At 45.0% G+C, this 23,995-nt stretch overlaps 1 protein-coding gene across 1 annotated transcript in view; it reads left to right on the top strand.

The window, feature by feature from the left end:
* Positions 1-9,490: 9,490 nt before the first annotated feature.
* The window catches only part of LOC144679211 (glutamate decarboxylase 1-like), a 49,242-nt gene continuing 34,737 nt past the window's right edge, over positions 9,491-23,995 (top strand). Inside the window, exons 1-2 of the mRNA XM_078539645.1 lie at positions 9,491-9,545; positions 19,043-19,204. Coding sequence (XP_078395771.1) covers positions 9,491-9,545; positions 19,043-19,204 — 217 coding nt within the window. The remainder of the gene's footprint in view (positions 9,546-19,042; positions 19,205-23,995) is intronic.

The raw sequence follows: 23,995 nt of genomic DNA, 5'->3' as shown, positions 1-23,995 counted from the left end.
ACCTCTCATGCCACTATCTCGATATTTTTTTTTAAAAACCTTTTCCCAATACAAAGCTGCAGAAATAGATCTCTTTCTCCTAGAGTCTGTTCTATTCAAGTAGACATAAAATATCCAATGGCAGTGGCATTCAAAGGGGTGCAAGGGGATCCTACCCAGTATTCTGGCCAATATTATACCTCAATCAACATCGAAACACAGATCATCCGGTCATTATCACATTGCTGTTTGTGGGAGCTTGCTGTGCCTGAATTGACTGCCACGTTTCCTACATTGCAACAGTGACTACACTTCAAAAAGTGTACTTAATTGGCTGTGAAGCACTTTGGGATGTCCTGAGGTCATAAAACGTGCTTTATTGTTACGACTGGGTTAGGGGGAGTGTGCGGTTTCTCTAGCCCACTATTCCACAGGTCACACCATCAGTCTAAATGTTTAGTTTGCTTAGCATAAATGGCCAATTGTTTGCCTTTGCTAGTATTAGACTCAGAATAAGAAAGTCTTTCACCAGGTTTCTTTCAATAAACTCAGAATAATTGATTTATTATGAAACAAAACTTCTTTTTATAACAAGTTGCAAAACTGGTTAACACACAATTTGCAATGCAGAAGTGTAACAATTTACCTCTTAAAATCCCAACACAAACACACACACACGCACACACACGCATACACGCACACACACACACAAACACGCACACACACGCGCATACACACACACACACATGCACACACACACACGCACGCATACACGCACACACACGCGCATACATGCACACACACACGCGCACACACACATGCGCATACACGCACACACACGCATACACACACACACATGCACACACACGCGCATACACGCACACACGCACACACGCACGCACATACATGCACACACGCTGTGGGAGAATAAAATACATATACAGGATAACAAAGGGTTAAGTGGTTAAACTATATAATGGAATATTACAACGAAGTGTCCTTGAAACTAGGCCCATCCGTTTTCTCACTAGCACGTAAAATAATAGACTAGTCGCGCTATCAGCTACCTTCCCAGACTCATGGGTGCCAGATGGGTTGTGCAAGCGTCAGATGTGGTTGTAAACTAAAAGAACTATTGTGTGCATGCCAAAAGATATGTACTTTTTTGCTATAACTATGTGTGTACTCTGATGCTTCCTCAGAGTGTCAGCTAGCTCCATTGTATGCTGCTGGGCTCTCCATGATATCATGATTCAATAAAGACTTCCGAGACAAACCTCCTGGGTCTGAGTGTTCACTCCGTTTTCCACGACACACGCGCACACACATGCGCATACATGCACACACATGCGCATACACACACACACATACACATGCACACACACGCACATGCGCATACACGCACACACATGCGCATACACACACACACATACACATGCACACACACACGCGCATACACGCACACATGCACACACACACGCATACACACATACACACATGTGCATACACGCACACATGTGCATACATGCACACACACACATGCACACACACACACGCGCATACACGCACGCACACACACGCATACATGCACACACACACGCACACACACACATGCGCATACACGCACACACGCACGCACACACACACAAACAAAAAACAAAGGGCAAAACAAATAAGATCTCTGCAGAGGTTGGTATAGGGGGACACTTAATGAGAAAGGGAAAGTTCGAAAAGGTCTTGATGCTGTCAATTTGGTGTTCCTGCATGCGAAGACAGAGCGCTGGTCACAGTAGTTGCCTGGAAGCCTTTACCAAAGGATCTTCGGTGAAACACTGTCTTTGGAAACTCTCACTTGTCGTAGCCTCACAGGCTTTCAAATACAGACGAGTTATACTGAGATAAGAATTTTCTGGCTGAAGGGGAACACCCACTCTGTACTGTAGGCAATACAGGGAGAGAGAGAAAAGGAGAGAGAGAGAGAGAGACACACAATAAGTTCAAAAAGCACTTTCAGACAGAACTTCTCCCAGGCCAGGTATTTTTCAGCCAGTCAGCAGGACCCCACAGCCTGGCAACAGCAGTTTTTTTTTAATTTTAGCGTAAGTAAATAAAATAACTCTTATCTCCTCAGGTGTTTTGGCATCACTAAGCTGAAGGCATGCAATTTCCTGAAAAAAGCAACTTGCTGTCAAGCCAAAGTGAACTTGTAGTCTTTTAGGAAAAATACTCTGTAGGGTGCCTACATAATACAAAGTCCTTCCAATTTTTTAAAAGGCATATAATTCTTGGAGATATAGATTCCTAACAATATAAATGCAAATCTGTTTCTAATGCTTCTTCTAAATTGAATTTTCCTTCCACTAAATCATATCTCTCCATAATTATTCATGCTACTCACTCTCTCGTTTTATTTTTAAATGCTTTGCGGATTGACAATTAATCTTATTTCCAAATGTTAATCTTTTAGCCAGGATTTTCCTTTAATAAAATTCCCATTCTTGGGGCAATGTAGTGGCAAGTAAAAAGAGGCAGGGATCCATTCAATCAAAACTACCTCACAAATGTGACTATCACCATTCCCTTCCTGTCATCCTGATCTGCCCACCAGAAGAAAACCCAAAAAGAAAACATCCGAGAGACTTGAGCACTGAAATGTAAGCCGACACTCAGTGTGCTGCACTGCTGGAGGTGTTGTTTTCGATTTGGATGTAAACCATGTCCCCTCTGCTCTCTCGTGTGGGTGTATAAGGCTCCATGGCAATATTAAAAAAAGGAAATGAGAGCTCTCATTGGTGCTCTGGCCAATATTTATTCCTCAATCAACGTGAAAAAGCAGATGATCTAGTCATTCACCCATTGTTTGTGGGAGTTTGCTGTGCTCAGATAGGCTGCTGTGTTTCCTACACTAGAACAGTGACAACACTTCCAAAGTGCTTCATTGGCTGCAAATCTCTTTGAAACAGCCTGAGGTTGCGAAAGATGCTGGATGGTACCAAACTGATGGGGAAGGTAAGTACTGAGGAGGACTGCAACAAATTACAGGAGGAAATTAATAAACTTGCAGAATGTGCAAATGAATGACAAATGAAGTTTAACACAAATAGACGTGAGGTAGAATAATTTGGTAGGAAGAATAGGGAGGTCACTTATCCCTTGGAAGGTACAAGTCTAGGTGAGGTAGCGGAACAAAGGGATCTTGCAGTACAAATGCATCAATCACTAAAAGTTGGCCCACAGGTTAGCAAGACCATGGCCTGAATTTTTAGGTGGTCAGGCATGCGAGATTGGCGGGCCTGGGAACGGCCGAGAAACGGACACCCGACTGCGATTGGCCCCTGGCCGCGGTTTCACGCGTGCTGACCAATTAACGGCCAACCAGTGTGAAACGCGCACTGATAAGCTCAGCGCTGCCAGGGTATGGGGGGCAGGAAGAGGGCAGGCAATGATGTCACCGCTGGCGTGGGTGAGCACGGCGAGAGATCTCCCTGAAGATAGGCAGCTTCCTCAGGAAGCTGCAGACCTGCAAATGACGAAATGAAAGCGTAAAATGCTTCAAAAAAATGCCCGTGCATCACAATCCAGCACCTGAATGCACACCTCATAAAAATGCAGTCCACAGATATTTACTTTTATTTTATTTCCTAACAGAGGTTTCTTCCCGCCCTTGGATGAGGTTTGATGAAAAATGTAAAGGCCGCCCGGCCGATTGCCCCGTCCGCCAACCGTAAGGTCGGACCGGCCGTGAAAAATCCCAGACAATTGCGCCGTTAAAATGGGCTTAATTGTTGGCGGGTGCGCGCAAAAGTTGGAAGCGAAATATCGCGACGCTCACCCGACGTCATCTCGCGCAATTTTGTGCCCGAGTTAATGTGTGGGACTGGAGGAACAGCACCGCCCACATGGTGATGTAAGAGACACTCACAGGACTAAGAGTCTAGAAGGAGAAAGCCAATGGCTTAGACTGAGTAATCCTTTGGTCTTCTATAATCTGTAAATGATTATGATCATACAATAAGTCAATGATTGTTCAACATCTCTATGTCTCCGCAACCTTACTTAGCCGGGCAAGACTAACATACCACATTGTGGCAGCAGTGAAGGGACCCTGAAATCCCCAAAAATCAACTTTAAAAAGGCTTTGCAATTCTGACCTGAATAAAGTTGCCAAAACTGAAGACTTCAGTGAATCAGTTGCAAATCACCTGAAGAGCTCCATACAAGACTGGGAGGCTGAGAAGCAGAGAAGAGGATCAGCTGCTCAGCTTAGTAAGGGGCTACACCATTGAACGTGGTGGTCCGTGAAATGTCCCAGTCCGGCAGCAGAGTCAACAGGTCTAATGACGATCGAGGAAGGATGAGCAAACCTGGGAAAGGGCTCAAAGTCTTCAAATTAACAGCGCAGTGAGCAGGCAGCGCTGGCAACTTCCATTTTTAGGGAATGTGGGTTTCGATACACCCTGCAGTCCAGGTCCCAGATCGGTACCATTACACGTGGTGACCCCACGGCAGCGTTCAAAAGAAACGCTCAAAACAATGCCCCGATGGGAGGAAAGCAATGAACTGACCTCAATAATCACTTCCAGCAATTCAATTCAAAGTTCTGCAAAGTTTAGGAGCAGCTCCCAAAGAGCGTCAGTGACTGCGGTACATATCGGAGAAAGCCTGATCAATGTGGGGGAAAACTCCATTACCGCAATAGAAGCTTTCAAAACTCCAGGCAAACTTCCTAAGAGCTTAAAACAGCTATGGATCCCAAATTCACCTTGCCGGACCAATTTGGGCACATGGGAAAAGCCATGATCAGGCATAGAGTTGGATATTGTGGGTGAAGAGATTTTTAAGATTCAAAATTGCATCCAGGTTAAACTATGGCCAGAATTTCCTGACCCCTCCCCCCAGTGGGATCTCCCAGCCTCACCGAAGTGAATGGACATTTGAACGGCTTGCCGCGTCCGCCATGATGGGAGCCATCGGGGCCAGAAAAATCCCGGCCGAGACTGAACAGGTCACTATCTTATTGTACTCTGTTGGTGCAATTGCTGATGATGTGATGGCAGGACAAGGCAGTGATGAAACTTCATACAAATTCGATAAGTTCTCAAAAACTTTTAATCATTATTTTAATTTACGGAGTAACAAGGTCTTCGAATGAATCGAGTTTAACACAAGAGTCCAAAAACCTGGAGAACCCATTGATACCTTTATCAATGGCCTGTATTGACTGGTTGAAGGTTGTGAATGTGGTGATCTTAAATCTGAGCTGATATGAGACCGCATCATAGTCGGGGTAGCCGATGACGCCCTTTCTGGCCTAGTGCAATCCAAAGAGGACTTAATTTTGGAGAAGATGGTACAGTTAGACAACCAGAGGTCCGTCAGCAAAAAATAGAGCCATACTAAGAGGAGAAGACAAACCATGGTTCAAAAAAACCCTAATAACGATACAGCTTATTAAATAAAAGAATGTCAAAGATACTTCAGGGCAAAAATGGTCTTATGGAACAAAAGTCTTTCTCCACTGTGGCTTTTATCCAATTAACTCCTCCCTTTCCCCAATCACCCTTAGCCCTGTGCATGGGCATGCTTCCTTTGAACAATCAGGAGCAGGTTATGTGGCTGTTGCTAACCTTCCATATTTCTGTAAGTATGTGTGTACTATAGTATCTCAGTGCTTTCACATGCTGAGGATTCCTTCTCTGGCAGAGAAAGACATCTACATTCTCACACAAGCAGATTTTTCACAGACAGACTCCACTTTTTGCTACAAGTTAGTTCTTTTAAAACTTGGCAGAAACTCTCAGAATCTCTCTACCTTGGAATCTTTCTGTACTGTGTCCTATTTCTAAGTTTTCTCATTTTACTATCCCACAAAGAAGAGTACCTAAGAAAGTCAAGTGTTAGTAAACTACAAGGTTAGATGTTAGTTTCTTATAATAAGATAAATTTCAACAATTAGTATTCTGGTAGTAACCTTACATCTCAGACCAGGCCCCACTTAGCACCCCTCCCCCACTCACTGACTACTCCCTGACTACTCCCCACCCACCCACTCACCCACTCACTCACCCATCCACCCACTCACACAATCACCCACTCACCTCCTCACCCACCCACCCACTCACCCACCCACTCACCCACTCACCCACCCACTCAACCACTCACCCACCTGCTCACCCACTCACTCACCCACCCACTCAACCATTCACCCACCCACTCACTCACCCATCCACCCACTCATACAATCACCCATCCACCCACTCACCTCTTCACCCACCCACCCACTCACCCACCCACTCACCCACTCACCCACCCATTCAACCACTCACCCACCCACTCACTCACCCATCCACCCACTCACACAATCACCCATCCACCCACTCACCCACTCACCCACCCACTCAACCACTCACCCACCCATACACTCACCCATCCACCCACTCACACAATCACCCATCCACCCACTCACCTCCTCACCCATCCACCCACTCACCCGCTCACCCACCCACTCACCCACCCACTCAACCACTCACCCACCCACTCAACCACCCACTCACCCACCCACTCACCCACCCACTCACCCACTCAACCACTCACCCACCCACTCACCCACCCACTCACCCACCCACTCACCCACCCACTCACCCACCCACTCAGCCACTCACCTACCCACTCACCCACCCACTCACCCACTCACCCACCCACTCACCCACTCACCCACCCACTCAACCACCCACTCACTCACCCACCCACTCACTCACCCATCCACCCACTCACACAATCACCCATCCACCCACTCACCTCCCCATCCGCCCACCTACTCAACCACTCACCCGCCAATCACCCGCCCACTCACCCACCCACTCAACCACCCACTCACCCACCCACTCAACCACTCACCCACGCGCTCACCCGCTCACCCACTCACCCACCCGCTCACCCACCCGCTCACCCACCCATTCACTCATCCACACATTCAACCACCCACTCACCCACCCGCTCACCCACTCACCCACCCACTCAACCACTCACCCACCCGCTCACCCACTCACCCACCCGCTCACCCACCCACTCACCCACTCACCCACCCACTCAACCACTCACCCACCCGCTCACCCACTCACCCACCCACTCACCCACTCACCCACCCACTCAACCACTCACCCACCCACTCACCCACTCACCCACCCGCTCACCCACCCACTCACCCACTCACCCACCCACTCAACCACTCACCCACCCGCTCACCCGCTCACCCACCCACTCACCCACTCACCCACCCGCTCACCCACTCAACCACCCACTCACCCATTTCCTCATCCATTCAATAACCCATTGAAAAAATTGAGTGCTTTAAAACCTTACCTGAACACTGCAGCTACTGTCATAAAAAGAGGGCGTGTCCTCTATACGCCCATTTTCTTTTCACTTGGCAGTCTCCCCATGGATGTCTACACAGATCCCTCGATGCTTCAGCCAGGACCGGAGGTCTCAGCTGATAACTCACAATAAGGTGGTGTCACAGTAATCTTCAAGGGCAGCAGCAATGCACACAGCATCGCGCTTACCGGAAGGTCTGAACCATATCAACCTATGTGCATTAGATACTCATCAGTTAGTGTTAATATCCTGCTAAAGGCATCATCAGTGTGTTAATAAAGAAAATTAATTTACAGCTTCATTGACTGACTTCCTCTTGATTAATTCATTCACTCAATAATGGACAGGTCTGCTGACCGGTGATTGGTTGTGTAATGTTTCTTGGACAGTTGATGGTAGATGGGTCAAGTGAACCAAATTTAATAATTTAGCACCACCTTAGACATAGATGGTGAAATAAAAAACAGAAAATTATGGAAATACTCAGCAAGTCAGGCAACATCTGCAGAGAGAGAAACAGAGTTAACGTTTCAGGTCAATGAACTTTCATCAGAACTGGAACCAGGAACAGAAACACACACCCAGACACACCTACACACACACACCTACACACACACACCTACACACACACACATACCTACACACATACACACACAGACATGCGCACACACACACACACAAACCCACAGATCACACACACATATGCATAGATGCACACATATGGACACATGGACAAATAAGCACACACAGATACTCACACACAAACATACATACACATGTGTGGCCACACACACAAACACATGCACACACTGTGCACATACACAGACGGACACATACATATGGCCACACAACCACACCCACACACACACACATACACATATGGACGCACACACACATGCTCGGACTCATACAAACACATGCACACACACACACAGACACATGGGAAAGAATTTTCCCATCAGCGAGCGGGGTCAGGACCTGCTCACCGATGCGTGGTGGCGTTGGGCGGGTATCCCGATGTCACCGCGCGTCATTTAGTTTGTCAGCTTGGCGGGCGGGCGTCGGCTGCAGAACTGTCAGAGGCCTATTAAAGCCATTAAGAAAGTAATTAAAGTTGTTAAGAAAGTTGCCCGTCCACCCTTAAGGTTGGCAGGGGGCAGGCGAAGAGCCCAGGCGGCCTTCACATTTTTCATGAGACCTCATCCACGGGCGGGATGAGGTTTCATGAAGGGTTTATTTAAATTTAAAATTTTGAAAAAGTTAATGGGCATGTCCCAGCTCATGTGTCAGTTTCACATGAGGGTACATGCCCTTAAAAATTGTTTTCACCTTCATTAAATATTACACAACTTAAACTGAGGTGCCTCAGGGAGATCTCTGCACTCTTTGGCGCACACGCGTGAACGAGCGCAGGCCCTGACTCGGAGAATCCCCTGCCCGCCCCGCACAGGGAGCGCACAGCGCTTCCGGGTGTGCGGAGTGCTGGGCGGGCCTTAATTGGCCCACCCACGTAAAATGGCGGCGCGGCCCCGATCGGGGGCACCAATTGGGTTCACACCTGCCACCGCCTACTCCTGCACAACCCCCGCCTCCCCAACACCACCCCCTTCTCCCCAATGGGGGGGAAATTTTTCCCAAGAACACGCACACACACACACACGGATACATATACACATGGACACACGGACACACACACATGCACACGTACCCATTCACAAACACATTTCCCCAGAGGTTATTGGCTTGAAATCAGGAACAGGAACCCAAGATGTTACTCCTCCCACTTCCCTTCCCTGAGTTCTATTGGGGCTATCAGAAGCTGAATGCAGAACCATCCAGTCCATATGACTCAGTGCTATTGGTGGCACCTTAGCCCACTCTTCCATTGTCGAGAAACATACATTCACCATTTGTCCACACTCTCAATCATTGTAAAACAGGATAGAGGTAACAGAGTGAGAACCTTATCATAGAAATTAACCTGTGCGAGTCTCCACCCAGAGAGTAGCTACCTCATAAAAGAGGGGCTTTGGATTGGCTGAGAGGATACAATCGCACTGTTCAGTTTACATATAAAAGGGATGAGCAAAAAGCTTTTAACCCAGTTCCACGATTGCAATTAAAATACCTTCCAATGGGAGAAAGTGAACACCCAAGTACGAAAAGACTGGCTGCAAATATTGCAACAAGTGAGTGTTTGCCATATCTTTGATCGAAAGCTTTTCTGTGTAATGCTGAATGATCCGTGTTACCATGAACTGATAAAGGTGCTTTCTCCCATCTTTCAGAAATATTAGCCTTTGAAATGAAATCTGTTTAAAAATATAACTGGCTAAAATTAATTATGTTTAAACTTCTTTTAGTTGTAATTGTTTCTGTTGCTTTTTTCTTCTTTTAAGTAATTAAGTACATAGTTTGGAGGGAACTTAATTAATCTGATGATTTAATGGGGGCTTAGCTGAAATTTAGCTCAAAACCTAATGTCATTTAGAATTAGAAATCTGAGCTAATATAAATGAAATTATAAGATCACCAAATCATCCTTTTTTTTAAATTTAGTAATGGGACATGGGAGCTACTGGCTGGGCCAGCATTTATTGCCCATCCCTAGTTGCCCTTGAGAAGGTGATGGTGAGCTGCCTTCTTGAACCGCTGCAATCCATGCGGTGTAGGTACATCCACAGTGCTGTTAGTGAGGGGGTTCCAGGATTCTGACCCAGCGACAGTGAAGGAACAGCGATATATTTCCAAGTCAGGATGGTGGGTGGCTTGGAAGGGAATGTCCAGGTGGTGGTGTTCCCACGAAGCTGCTGCCCTTGTCCTTCTAGTGGTCGTGGGTTTGGAAGGTGCTGTCTAAGGAGGTTTGGTGAATTCCTGCAGTGCATCTTGTATTTGTATACACTGCTGCCAATGTGTGTCGGTGGTGGAGGGAGTGAATGTTTCTGGGTGGGCTTCCAATTAAGTGAGCTGCTTTGTCCTGGATGGTGTCAAGCTTCTTGAGTGTTGGAGCTGCACTCATCCAGGCAGGTTAATATTCAAGATTAATATTGCTGTTTATAGCATTAATTCAGTTACCTTGAGCCATCAAACTAAGTAGACTTTCCAAACCCATTCCCCCAAAATAATATAATAATATTATTAATAAAATAATAATTACTGGCTCAAAGGGCTGAATGGCCTACTCTGGCTCCTATGTCCCGTTTAGTCTCAGAACGACTAATGATGCCCTTAAACCAACATGGAGATTAGGAACAAAGGAACATTGGAACAGGAGTAGGCCATTCAGCCTGTCGAATCTACTCTGTCTTTCAATTGGATCATGGCTATTCAACTACCTCGGCGCCAGTTTCCCGCGTTATCTCCATATTCCTTGATGTCGTTAGTCTCCCAAAAACTATCGATTGCTACCTTGAACATACTCAATGACTGAGCTTCCATGGCCCTCTGAGGTAGGGAATTCCAAAGATTCACCACCCTCTGAGTGAAGAAATTCCTCCTCATCTCAGTCTTAAATGGCCAGACCCTTATTCTGAGACTGTATCCCCTGGTTCTAGACCCACCACCCAGGAGAAACATCCTATCTACTTCTAACTTGTCAAGCCCTGTAAGAATTTTATTAAGTTTCAATGAGATCACCCCTCATTCTTCGAAATTCTAGAGAATACAGGCCCAGTTTCCTCAATCTCTCCTCATCGGACAATCCCGCCATCCCAGGGATCGGTCTGGTGAACCCCCGTTGGACTCCCTCTATGGCAAGTGTATCCTTCCTTAGATAAGACGACCAAAACTGTACACAATATTTCAGATGCAGTCTCACCAATAAAAACCACGCGAAAATTTTTTCCCCCATTGTGGGGGGGAAGTGCGGGAGCGTGCAGGTGCCCCTTCGATCAGCGCCCCCGATCGGAGGCGCGTCGCCATTTTGCGTGGGCAGGCCAATTAAGGCCCGCCCAGCGTGACATCCACAAGGAAGTGCTGTGCGCTCCCTGTGCGGATTGGGGGGGGGGGATTCCCTCAGCCGGGAGTGTGCTCTTTCAAGCATGCGCGCGAAAGAGTGCACGGCTCTCCCTGAGGTTAAGCGCTGCCTCAGGGAGATCGTCTCCGATTTAAAACTTTAAATAAAGAGGTTTAAAAAATTTCCCTGCTATGTCCCCTCATGTGACACTGTCACATGAGTTGGGACATGTCCACAACTTTTATTGAAAAATGTGATTAAAATTTAAATACCCCCATGAAACCTCATCCCGCCCGTGGATGAGGTTTGATGCTTTTTCTGAAGCCCGCCAGGGCTCCCGGCCTACCCGCCAACCTTAAGGTTGGACGGGCAGGTCCATTAGTGACCTTAATTACTGTTTCAATGGCCTCAATAGGCCGTTGACAGGTCGGCGGGCGCACAGCTGACTGAGCTGCATCCCCGCCGACCTGAATATGGAAATGACGTGGGGAGACATCGGGAGTTCCGTCTGACGTCATCCTGCGTCATTTTGCACATCGGCGAGTGGGCCCTGCCCCCACTCAGTGACCAGAAGATCCTGACCCACTGAGCGATATAACAAATCAGACTAAGCCCACTCCCGAGTGCCTGAAGCAGCAAGGCTAGTGCCATTCACTGAGCAGCTGAACTTGTATAACTGCTGCTCTCACTAAATCCCAAAGGTCATTGTCGTTCCTGAGAACGAAAGTCCCTTTTATCCCAACTTTGGCAAAAAATGAACGCCAGCCTATCCCTCCCTCTCCATCCCACTGCACCCTTCCTTTGAGAGAAAAATATCTACCAAGGGAAGAGAAGGAGAGTGACCAAGAGGAAAATCATACCCCCTTTAGGGGAGAAGGTTGAGGGGCCACTTTGCTGCTGAGGTAGCTTCCTTGCCATTATTCATCCCATCGCAATTCCCCTGTGGTTGGAAGGGAATCACACCCACTTCCTGATGGGAGAGTTTACTGGTTTCCCTTTCCCTAGTCAGGGAATTACCCTGTCCCTGCTCCTCCTGTCCATACCCCCATAACTACCCCCCATCCCATTACTCCTCTTCCCCTCCACCTTCCCAACTTCCATTCTCTCCCCTTTCCCACTCTGCTCTCTTCAGGGAGCTTCGCAGCTCCTACAGGTACAGTGCTTTGATGAGACCACACCTGGAATACTGTGTGCAGTTTCAGAATTCCATATCTGAAGATGGATATATTTGCATTGGAGGTGGTACAGCGATGGTGCACTAGATTGGTTCCTGGAGCAGGAGTTGTCTTAGGATGACAGGCTGAGCAAATTGATCCTATACTCTCCGAAGTTTAGAAGAATGAGGGGTGATCTCATTGAAATTTCAAGATCCCGAAAGCGCTTGACAGGGTAGGTCCTGAGAGATTGTTTCCCCGGGCTGACTAGAACGCAGGCATATTATCTCAGGATAAGGAGTCAATTTAGGACTGAGATAAGGAGAAATGCCTTCACACAACTCTACCCCCAGAGGGTGGTGGATGCTCCATTGTTGAACATATCTAAGGCTGGGATTGACAGATTTTTGGCCTCTCAAAGTATTAAGGGATATGGGGAGCGGGCAGGAATGTGGAGTTGAAGCCCAGCATCAGCTATGATCATACTAGATGACGGAGCAGTCTTGACAGGCCATATGATCTACTCCTGCGCCTAGTTCTTGTGTCCTTGCCTGTGGTGAGAGCAACAGGAATGTAGTGGGAGCAATACTCTGTGCTGGAAAAATGCCTGTGAAAATAGCTGGATTGTCATGAAAACCCAGGAAGTACAAGAATGCCCCCTCAGGGAGGGGATTTGCTCACCCCTGATTGCCTGACCAATGTGTGACTCCAATTCCACACTGCACGATTGGTTCTTTCTATCCTCATATCAACTTGGAGTTAGCAACAAACACAGCACCACCCGCGTTCCCCACACTGCGAGAGCAAATTTTTTTTTTTAAATCTAATGGACTTCTCATTCATAAATCACTGCCACAAGTCTTACTATTAAAACCTGGGTCTGCGTTTCCTGTTTGCAGTTCTTATGTCCCCGTGTCATTTCAAGTTACCTTTTCCCGACAAATTGAATCACTCAGATACTTTCTAAAAAGTGTTGTTGGCATTTTTTTCTAACAATTAAAGTTCCTTTTGCCTAAAATAATGTTTCAAAACAATTTTTAAAAAGGCATATGTTGCAGCAACATGGTTAATTATACCCCAATTAATTACTTAAATTAACATTTTTAATATCAAGACCATAGCCTAGATTTGTGTTTTATAAACTCCGCACCAACAGGACCAAACTTTCAGCCTAAGCCTAACTTTCTAAGTATTTTTGGAGAAATTCCAGAATTATGGAAGGGTGTAACCTCATTCTGTGGGGACTCAGCTGTTTCTTTGCTTTATTTGAAAGATATTGGACATTCAAGTTGACAGGTTTAACAAATGTCACTCTTCTATTGTGAACTATTCACAAACTGACAGCACCTGGGGTTACAACATGTGATTTCTTTGTTGGCAAGTAAAGCAGATATCTTGTGTTACGGCGCTAGCTGATGTTATTACTGGACAAGTCAGATCTCAGAGTGAAACCCCCCCTGGCTTGATAGATCCTAATTTTTATTATTTTTAGAAACTGTGGAGGAAAGTTACTGAAAATATTCACAGGAGTCTACTGATGAACTTATAACACCAAGAATAAAACATTTATTAAACAAGGAAAATGAACTACATTACACCAGGCAAAAACAGCACAATGCAAATGAAAATGATTCAAATATTCACTATCCCTTCACCCCAGCTATATCTTTACAGACAAATACAAATTCGGAATATTAAAACAATTTGCCATATCTACCTTATACTCTAATAGTCAAGGTGAGTATGCAGCACATGTGAATTAACAGATGAACTGTGGTCAGACACACCACACTTCAAAGTAAATGACAGATGCTACCCAAGCAGATGCCGTGGATTCCTCAACAACCCACCCAGGTGTTCATCACACCGTGAGCCAACTAGCCTCACTGAAACTTTGTCTTTCTCACAAGGGTCTCCAATCTTCACATTTGCGGAACTCTCCTTGGAATTCTCTCCAAGCATCGCTCCCACTCGAGTGGCTTCAACAAGGATCGACTCCAGGGTTTCAATCTCACCTTCTGAGACCCCTTTCCGCTGGCTCTCTGAGTATACTCAAGCTTCACTTTCCAAGCACACCTTCGGATCTTTGGCCATTCCAAGCAAAATACCATTGCTCCAAAAGGGGTACCTTTGCCCCTAAGGCCACAACATGGAGTCACCAACCTACAGTTGCCCACTTGGATCTTCTGGGCTTCTCTCGAGTCCACTTTGCTTCATGACTGCTCCCCAAAGCTTTTTCTTTAACTTGGAGTCTATTTCTCTGCTCCTTTCTCTCAACCTTGCTTAACAGGATCTGTTTCTGACCTCGATCTTTTTTACCCTTACCTGACACTTTCTCCTGAGACCTCTTTCTGTCCCCATCCAAGGTTTGGGACCTTCTCCCTGCACCCCACCACCCCTCCTGCCTCTTGCTCCTTGGGACACACTCTGTGCACAATGGCGCTCCGGTTCAGGTCACCTGACCTCCAGTTTTGCACTGTTTCATTTCTTTGCTTCCGTTTTCCTCTGCGCATGTGCTCAGGGCTGGTTCCCAGCCTGAAATGGCCAACAAATACTAACTGTGCTTTTGCATATATTTCCCAGCCGGCACATGCACAGAAATCTTGAGGCCCGCCAGGAACTGTAGGTCCCGAACTGAGGCTGCCATTTCAAATCCAAGGTAAGTATCTGATTTTTGTTACACTTGTTGAGAATAGGTTATTAGAACATGTGTTGCAAGTGATGTAAACAGGGTGAGGGCAGTAACCTGATGACTCTGACACTGGACTGGCAACCCAGACGTCTGGTAATTTGTCACTAGTTAGCTAGTTACCTCTTTATTTGCATTGAGAACTCGGTTTAAAAAAAACTTTCTCTACTGAGCTACTTTTGAGATGCAAAGGAACTTTTCTTATGATGACTTGGAAATTGCATAATTAATAAACCTTTTAATATTTTATGAACTAATATTTGGATACATAATAGTGTTATAATCAGGTAAGAAGGAGTGAGGTGGCTCCCCTTCTATTCAGCCCCCTCGGTTGGTTGCAACAAAGGTTTTAAAATTTCTTTTCCCCATAAATGCCTTTTCCAATCCAAATGTATTCATTTGTTAATAAGGAGCCAATCAAACAAGGTTTCTTGAGTCAAAGAAAGAGTAAGTTTATCAGTTACTAAACCCGAGAAAAAATAATAAAGACATGATGACTCACACACACACACACACACACACACGGATATCAGAAGTAAGAAGGTTAGCGTCCAATAAACAGTTAAAAGAATATATGACCATTGCTGAGAAAAGACATTTTGTCAAAGCTTTTTGTCTTGCACTCATCAGAACAATCACAAGAATACCAATGTCCGGGAAAGCAACAACTTTATACTGTATGAGAAGAGAGTGCTGATTGGTTGGCAAGGGGACACTGATTGGTTGAGGCGTTGCCATGGAGAATGCACCAGTTAATGGTGACTGACAGTTAACTGCCAAGCTTTGTTTGAAATTTTAAACCAGCCAGCTTGACTCTGATTAAGTCCTTTGCTTGTCTTTGAGGTGTAGTGTTATGATCCCAGCTGATGTTACTAGTGGACAAGCCTAATCTCTGGGTGGAACCTGGCTTGATAGATCCTAACTTTAATTTTTTGTTTAGAAACATGGAGGGCGGCTACTGAACAGAGTCACAGGAGTCTGCTGATAAACTTTTAACAACAGAATAAAACATTTATTAAATAAGAAAGGATTAACTATATTGCACTACTCCTTCACCCTAACTTTACCTTTGCAGATATATGCAAATTTGTAAAGATGACACAAGTTACAAAATCTACTAATGTAGAATGTAGAACTCTAATGTAAATATACAGTCCATGTGAACTAATAGGCAAACTGCCGGTGGACACCACTCCAAAACCAGGTTTCCATGGATCTCTCATCAACCCCCCAGATTCTTGTCACACCATGAGCCATCCGGTCTCACTGAAACCCCATCTTTCTCATGAGTGTTTCCAATCTCCATGCTCGGAGAACTCGCCTTGGAAATTCTCTTCCATATGCGCATTCTCTTCGATGTCTCTAACAAGGATCCAGCTCTAGGGTTTCAACCTCTCTTTCCAAGGTTCCATTCCCCTGGATCTCTATGTGCATCCAAGCTGTACCTTCCACGCACACTCTCAGAGATTCAGCTGTACCGAACAGAACACCACTGCTCCAAAGGCAAGGAGTCACCGACCTTCAGCTACCTCCTCAGATCTTCTGGATTCTCTCAAGCCCACCTCATTCCAATTCTGCACAACGCAGCTCTGTCTCTTTAATTCAGATGTTTTTCTTCCGCTCCTCACTTTCAATTCCACGTCACAGGGTCTGATTTAGATTCCTGTCCTTGTCCCTTAACTTGACTGCTTTCTTAGGGCCTCATTCTACCCACTCCCTGGCTTATGGGACTTTCTTCTTATCTTTGGGACCTGCTCCCTGCAGCTCCCGTGCTGCCTTTTCTGGTACTTTCTGTGGATTGGCATTCTCTTCTAGGTCACCTGACCCTCTTTTCCTGCTGTTTGACTTTCTTCTTTGGTTTTCCCTTCTGCGCAGGCGCGCAGGGACAGTTTCCAGCTGGAAAAACAAAAGAAACAAATTGCGCATGTGCGCAGGACCGTATACTGACCTGTACCCGAGAATATGCACGAACTGACCAGAAGCCAAAGATCATAAAAAAAGAATGGTCTGGGCATGTGCGGCCATTCTATGACCGGTTCATAGACCGCCAGTTTTAAAAAGTAAGTTTAGGTTTTTTCACTTTTTCCTTTGGGTTCATCACATACAGATTGTTGAACGTTGCGACTGTTTGAAGTCAACTGGTTTCCTGTAGAATTCTGGAGCTGACTTGGTTCAGGTCTGCACTTTGTTGAAGAAACTCCTTTTAGCTTCAACAATAGAAAGAGAGAGAAAGAGGGAGAGAGAGAATGAGATACTCACTGCTCTCTTCCAACAGCGTTTTCATATGACTATGATGTTTCTTCCTCCTCCTGAACCTGCTTGGCAGAACCAGTTTTTAAACCTCCTGTCTCTATATTCTCAGAAAGGAATTTGACTAGCATGTCTTGCAGTCATTGCTGCAGACCAAGTAACCCCATTTTTTGATCTTTTCATCTCCAAAACATTTGACACATTTCAAGCTAGAAATCAACAGGAGATGGGGTTATTTCATCCTCCACAGGGGGTTTTGAATGTCTGATGATTTTCTGGTTGATTAGCAGTTTCCATTGTCTAGATAGAACTACAGCTGATCAAAGTCCAGCACTTAGCATTTTTTAATGCTTTCCTTTCAAGAGAGTCCCTGTTCGAAGTGGACCTTGACACCCTCCAGCTGTGAAATTCCATGCAGCAGTGCAATTAATACAGATACTTTCCAGGAAAATGGTTAACTTACAGTATCAGACATCAGGTGACTTGTGGCAGCCATTTTTGATCAGTGCCTTTTCTTGTTTTTTTTTTAAACAGGTCTTCTATAAACAGTTCAATATGTTTGTTGTTGGCTGGTGAAATTGTAAGTAGCTCTCACTCAGTCACAATTTCCCATCGTCGTGACAAAAGCATAAGAAATAAAAGCTGGAGTAGGCCATTTGGCCCTTTAACGCTGCTCTGGCACTCACCAAGGTCATGGCTGATCTTCCACCTGAACTTGACCTTCCTGCCCTATCCCCATATTTCTTAATTCCCTTAGTGCCCAAAAATCTATCAACCTTCGTCTTGAATATGCTCAATGTGTTACGAACAGGTGAGAAGGGGTGAACTGGCTCCCCTCTATTCAACCTCCTCGGTTGGTCACAACAAAGGTTTAAGTTTCTTTTTCATGTCTTTTCCAAATCAGAATGTATTAGCTATTTAAACTGTGAGCAGCAAGGAGCCAAACAAACAAGGTTTTTATTGAGTCAAAGGAAGAGCAAATTTATTAACCACCAAATCCAAGAGGGTGATTTGTTTTTTTCTCACCTTCACAATGGAATGTTGCCTTGCAACTTTGGGCAGTTTTCCCTGTCTCAGTTCAATTTGCAAAATTTCCAGCCAGTTGAAAGCAGAAAAATCATGTTTTCGAAAAGTTAACAGGCATTGACTCGTGACAAATGATTGAATCCACAATCCTCTGGGGTATAGAGGTCCAAAGATTTAAACCCTCTGATTGGTGAAATTTCTCCTCATCTCAGTCCTAAATGGTTGGCCCCTTATCCAGAAGCTGACCCCTGGTAAAAGGTGATAAATGAGATCCCATTTGCTCTCTCAGGTGGACGTAAAAATTCCCATGGCACCATTTCGAAGAACAGCAGAACAGTTCTTCCTGGTGTCCCGGCCAATAGTTATCCTTCAGGCAATATTGTTAAAAAAATATATACAGGTTATGTGGTCATTATCCCATTGCTGTTTGTGGGAGCTTCCTGTGCACTAATTGGCTGCCACGTTTCCTACATTGCAACAGTGACTATGCTTCCAAAGTACTTCATTGGTTGTAAAGCACTTTGGTATTAACTGATGTTTAAAGTACAGTTTAATTCATTTGAAATCTTAAAATTAAGTACTGAGCTTCCATCACAGTTTGTAATGTTGCAGGGTTCCTGGAAAGAACATCTAAAGGTGGAGATAATGGCCTGAATCCAACCTCTTTGAGGATATCGCCAAGGTCTAGTGCCTACTGTGCGTGTCAGAATAAAGACAACAGAGACCCTATCACTAGACGCAATGGTGCAGATTTTTCCACCATTTTTGCACAAGGTACAATGTGTTGGCTTTTGCTGTACCGCGTTTGTGACACAAGAGTGGAAAATGCTAGAAACAGAGTAATTTAGAAGAGTAAGGGTGATTTGGTCTAAGTTTTCAAGACAATAAAGGGAACTGACAGGGCGGATGTACAGAAACTATCTCCGCTGGTTGGGGAGACTAAACATAGAGAACATGGCCTAAAGGTTAGAGTTGGACCTTTCAGGAATGAAGATAGGAAATACTTCAGCACACAAAGGACGGTCAATGTTTGGAACTCTGCCCCACAAATGGCAATCGATGCGAGATCAATTGTTAATTTTAAACCTGAGACTGGTTAACAAAAATCTGTCAAAGGTCTTAAGGGATATGGGACAAGGGTGGGTATCTGGAGTTAGGTCACAGATCAGCTACGATCTCATTGAATGGTGGAACAGGCTCCAAGGGTTAAATGATCTACATCTCGTCCTATGAAATGCCTGCACCTGTGAAGAGAGGAGACAGGGTCAACATTTCAGCTCACTGACATTTTATCATATTACAGCATGTTGCTTTAAAAGTAATGCTTGTAAGATATGGTAGCCTGTACCAGGTGATGTCATGGTGGCTGGGTAGTGCAGGGGATTAATGACTTGCTTTTATATTTCTGAAAAGAGAGGTAAGTTGCCAAAGCTTTTCACCTTGCAGTCATCAGGACAAATGCAAGAATGCCAAATTTCAAATGATCAAAATAATTTATACTACAGGAGAAAAGGGTGTTAATTGGTTGTCAAGTTGACACTGATTGGTCGAGGCATTGCCATGGCAAAAACAACGGTAGGCTCCCCAGGCTCCTGGGTAATTCAGAAACGTTGGAAGACTTGAACATATTCCTTTAGTATGCAGAGAACGAGTCCCTGCATCTGAACAGGTCCTTGCTCCCAGCAAGCATAAATGAACAACATTAAAAACTCGATAGATTATCTTAAATTGGTTGTTAGTGTAGCTATTAGCACATGACTTGCTTCAAACTTGCAATTAGAGTGAATCCAGCCTTGACTTCTACCAGCTGAAATGATTTTAAGCAACTGTGATGTTATGTGTACATTTTTATATTTCTGTGGTTATGTAAATATTCTGTGTAAGGGTAAGCTGTATCTCTGTGTGTCCATGGTTAATCAAAGAGTCTGATTGTCCGTAGCATCTAAGAAATGAAAGACCAAAGCTGTTATCTTCTTGCATTGTGTAATGAGGCCTTATGGTGGGTGTTAATTTACAAGGAAACAGAGTAGATCTGAAATTAGCATTTGGGAATAAGTTTTGACGTTGATTTGTAGCTATTGCATTTCAAAGGGGTCTCAAAGGTAGGAAAGAGCATTTGCATTTTACAGGAGATTGGTGAGTAAACAGGGGAAGGCATTTTAAATTTTATTGACCTGAAATAGAGGGTAAAATAGGAACATAAAAGCTTTTGACATTTGGGAACCTGAGTTTTCAAAGAAATATTTAAAGACAATGGAGAACTAAGATGAAAGGAGTGAAAAGGTATTTATGAAAACAGCGTTTCAGCTGTAGTGAGTTGCTGTTGGGGGAGTCCCACTGAAAGCCAACTCCTGTGTGTTTTGGACTCTGCTGAAAAGCTGTGCAAATATTTTACTTGAAGAAAGAAACTCAGTTTTTGGCCAGGAGAACTTTTGTCCTGAGTTTATTTTAAATTTCCCTTCGGAAAACTCACAATGTAAACTGTTCACAATTACCAATTGCTGTTAAATTAGCTTCATGTTCAGAAGGCCCATGAAGCGGGTTGGCATGAGACATGAAAAAGGAATCACTCCGGGGTACAATGTCCCTTTGAATCATTGTCGGTTCGGAGCATGCTTTAGAAAATTGAGCAGTGCTCAGTACTGACAGAGATAAAAGTTTTCCATTCCTGAGAACCGGCATTCCCAAACTTAGGCTGGGATTTTCCGGCCCCCGTTGTGGCGGGACCCACTGCCGGAGATTTGGCAGCCCAACCAAAAGTGCATTGACTTTCGGTGGAACCAGATGGGGCGGGGCCATGGAACCCCACCCTTAGTAATCACATGTTTACATAAGTACAAGTGTGGGCTTTGTTTCAGATCAATCCCCAGGAAGAGGCCTGCCTAAAGCTAGGTCAATGAAGAGAAATCGAAACAGTAAGAAGCAATGAGTCACTTAGATAATTCAAAGGCAACAAAAGTTCTGAATTCTCTCTGGATCTGGGGTTCCCCTCCAATACAATGAAGGAAGGAGAAAAATCAGACAGGATCTGAAATTACTTGTAACAGGATAATTTCTGATGCTGCCTGGTAGGCCAGTACACCTAGATGACCTAATGACTAGGTCAATTTTAGTCCAAAACGTTAAGTTCGAGCAGAGGTTGGCACTGTAATCAGGGGAGCAATGTGCATGGGGAACAGTGTTTGAAATAAAAGGCACAATAGCCTCAAAAACCTGTGACACCAGCAGAGAGATAGGGCTGGATTTTCAAGGTGAGGTTGGGAACCCAACACCCGGGTGAATTCCAAGTACTGGCCCTGCGCCCGAGATGCGTCACTCAAATGTAAATGGCTTAATTGGCCAGGAGGTGAACTCGACACCGAATTAGAGGCACCAAGCAAGTCCAGGAGGTGGGAACTGCCTGCCCAATACCAGTCCCAATGGTAGGGGCTACTGCGGTCTTGCTGATTAGAACTGACAGCTCCTTAGAAGGCCAGGAGCTGGAAGATGGACAGAAGTAGCCATTCAAACAAATTTAACAGTCAATCCTGGACTTGACACCAGTTCACCCATCATCCTTCAGCTGTTTTTGACAAATAAAAATACAATTTCAAATGTTTCCACAATGAACCTGCCATCTGGGCATCAACAAAGCACTAGACTGTCTGGATTCCCTGAAATAAAGATTGAAAATCACGTTCCTGACACCACATGCCCTTTAACAAACTCTTTGAGGAGTTTAATAGCTCAGTGATAGGCAGTAAGTAGGTTACACGCTCCCTCCACCCCTACCAGCCCTTTGAAAATTTGGAAATGTCTTGGAGGCGTAGGATCATGAGACAACCTCAGGAACCACGATTTTCAAATTACCCCTGGACCGAGTCCCAACCCGACAGACATTTGAAAACCCAGTCCTTCGAGTCAGGTGGGGAACCAAAGATAAAGGAGTTGGGGGGTTAGAAAGACCATTTGGGAAGTTGCTGGAGGGGCAAGTGAGGTTAGTGAGAAAGGAGAGGGATGTAAGTGAAAGAGGAGTCAAGACAATGATCAGCAATTTCTTTATCTGTGTTTGAGAGCTTGTATATAGAGCACTAATGAGGGGTGATAAGGTCAGGGGATGGCAAAGATGGAATGCAGGTGGAGAAGTTCATTTGAAGAGTGAGATTGAAAGGAGGATAGAGATCAGTGAAGTTGGAGGAAGATGGGGGGGAGGTTTATGATTTAGAGTGAAATCACCAGAGATGAGAAGTTGCTGGTATTGAATCAAGGGGAAAAGAAGCTGGATTGCCTCTCAGGAAAAGAAGCTAGCATTGCATTTAGGAAGGATTTGAACTGATAGGCCTGAGGACTGAAGAAGGAGAAGATGCAAGAAGATTATACGGAGTGCCCAAGGTGTAACTTGCTGATTAAGTTGGCAGCAGATCATAGAGAATGTAAACTCCTGCTCATTGCTTCATTTGCTGATATCCACCATTATAATCAGATGCATCATCCACGAGGGTCTTAATCTAGTCAGGAGACTCAAATTTTGCGGAACCATCACTGAGTCACTCTTTGCCCAGCCACCCCATGCTGCTGGGGAATGGGACCCGGGTTCCTAGAGGATTTTCATTCTATTTTCTACACTTACTCTGCATCCCAGGACCACCATAGGGAAAGTGGAGGCCAACATTGGCTTTAGCAGTGATGGGATAACAGTCTTACTCCGGTTTCTGCCTAATCTCTTACCTGCTGAAAGTAAGGTGAGATTAGGACCGTGATTCTCTTTTTGGATCTTTTTAAGGTCTGTCATTGTAATGGTGTCCCTCTGCACTGCCATTGTCGCTCCACTATTAGCACTGATAGACTCACAATGGCGGGAATCCCACCAGATGCCTACTATGCGTACAGGATAAACCACAGCTTAGGGAAATGGGAAGGGTTGGAGGTGGTTAGTAGGAAAGGGAAAGAAGTCCCATCCTAGAGAGGACAATCACAGCTATGGGGAATAAGATATCAGGAAATCAATCACTTGTGCAAAATGAGGCTGGTCTTCACCATGTGTCTCTCTAGAGCTGATACTTAGGGCCGAATTTTCAGAAAGTTGCTCTGGGTTTTGGCCAAAATGGCACCAGAGCCCTGATTCTGGAAGTCCCACCCCCAAAGCCAGCGCCCACCATTTTCCCTGTGGAGGGGGAAGGGAGACAGGATGTATTTCGCACATCCGCAGTGCGCGGAGACAGTGACACATTTAAAAAGTAAGCTGCCTTCACTCAGAAGCAATTTTTGCCATCGAAGTTTCTGAAACTTGGCTTGTGGCATTTACGAATTTGAGCAAAAGGCCTAAACCTGCAGGAGTTCTTTCAAGAGATCAGGTGCCCTTTTGGAAAGGCCAGGTACCCTTTGGGATTATTAAGAGTAGACATGAATGTGCATAAAAAGTGGATAAGGTCTGTGGTACTATCAAGCTGCCAAGTCATTTAATTCCCCTTTCCTTTAAATTTTGGGGGTAAAAAAAGCTTGCAATTGAAAAAAAATCGGTGCTTGCAACTTCAATATATGTTCTGTTGACATAAGCCTGAGGGTTTTCACTAAAGTATTATTATG

The sequence above is a fragment of the Cetorhinus maximus genome, chromosome 3, assembly GCF_964194155.1.
Source record: "Cetorhinus maximus chromosome 3, sCetMax3.hap1.1, whole genome shotgun sequence".
Taxonomy (NCBI): Eukaryota; Metazoa; Chordata; class Chondrichthyes; order Lamniformes; family Cetorhinidae; genus Cetorhinus; species Cetorhinus maximus.
Note: the sequence above shows the minus strand (reverse complement) of the source record. Positions and strands in the feature narration are given on the sequence as shown.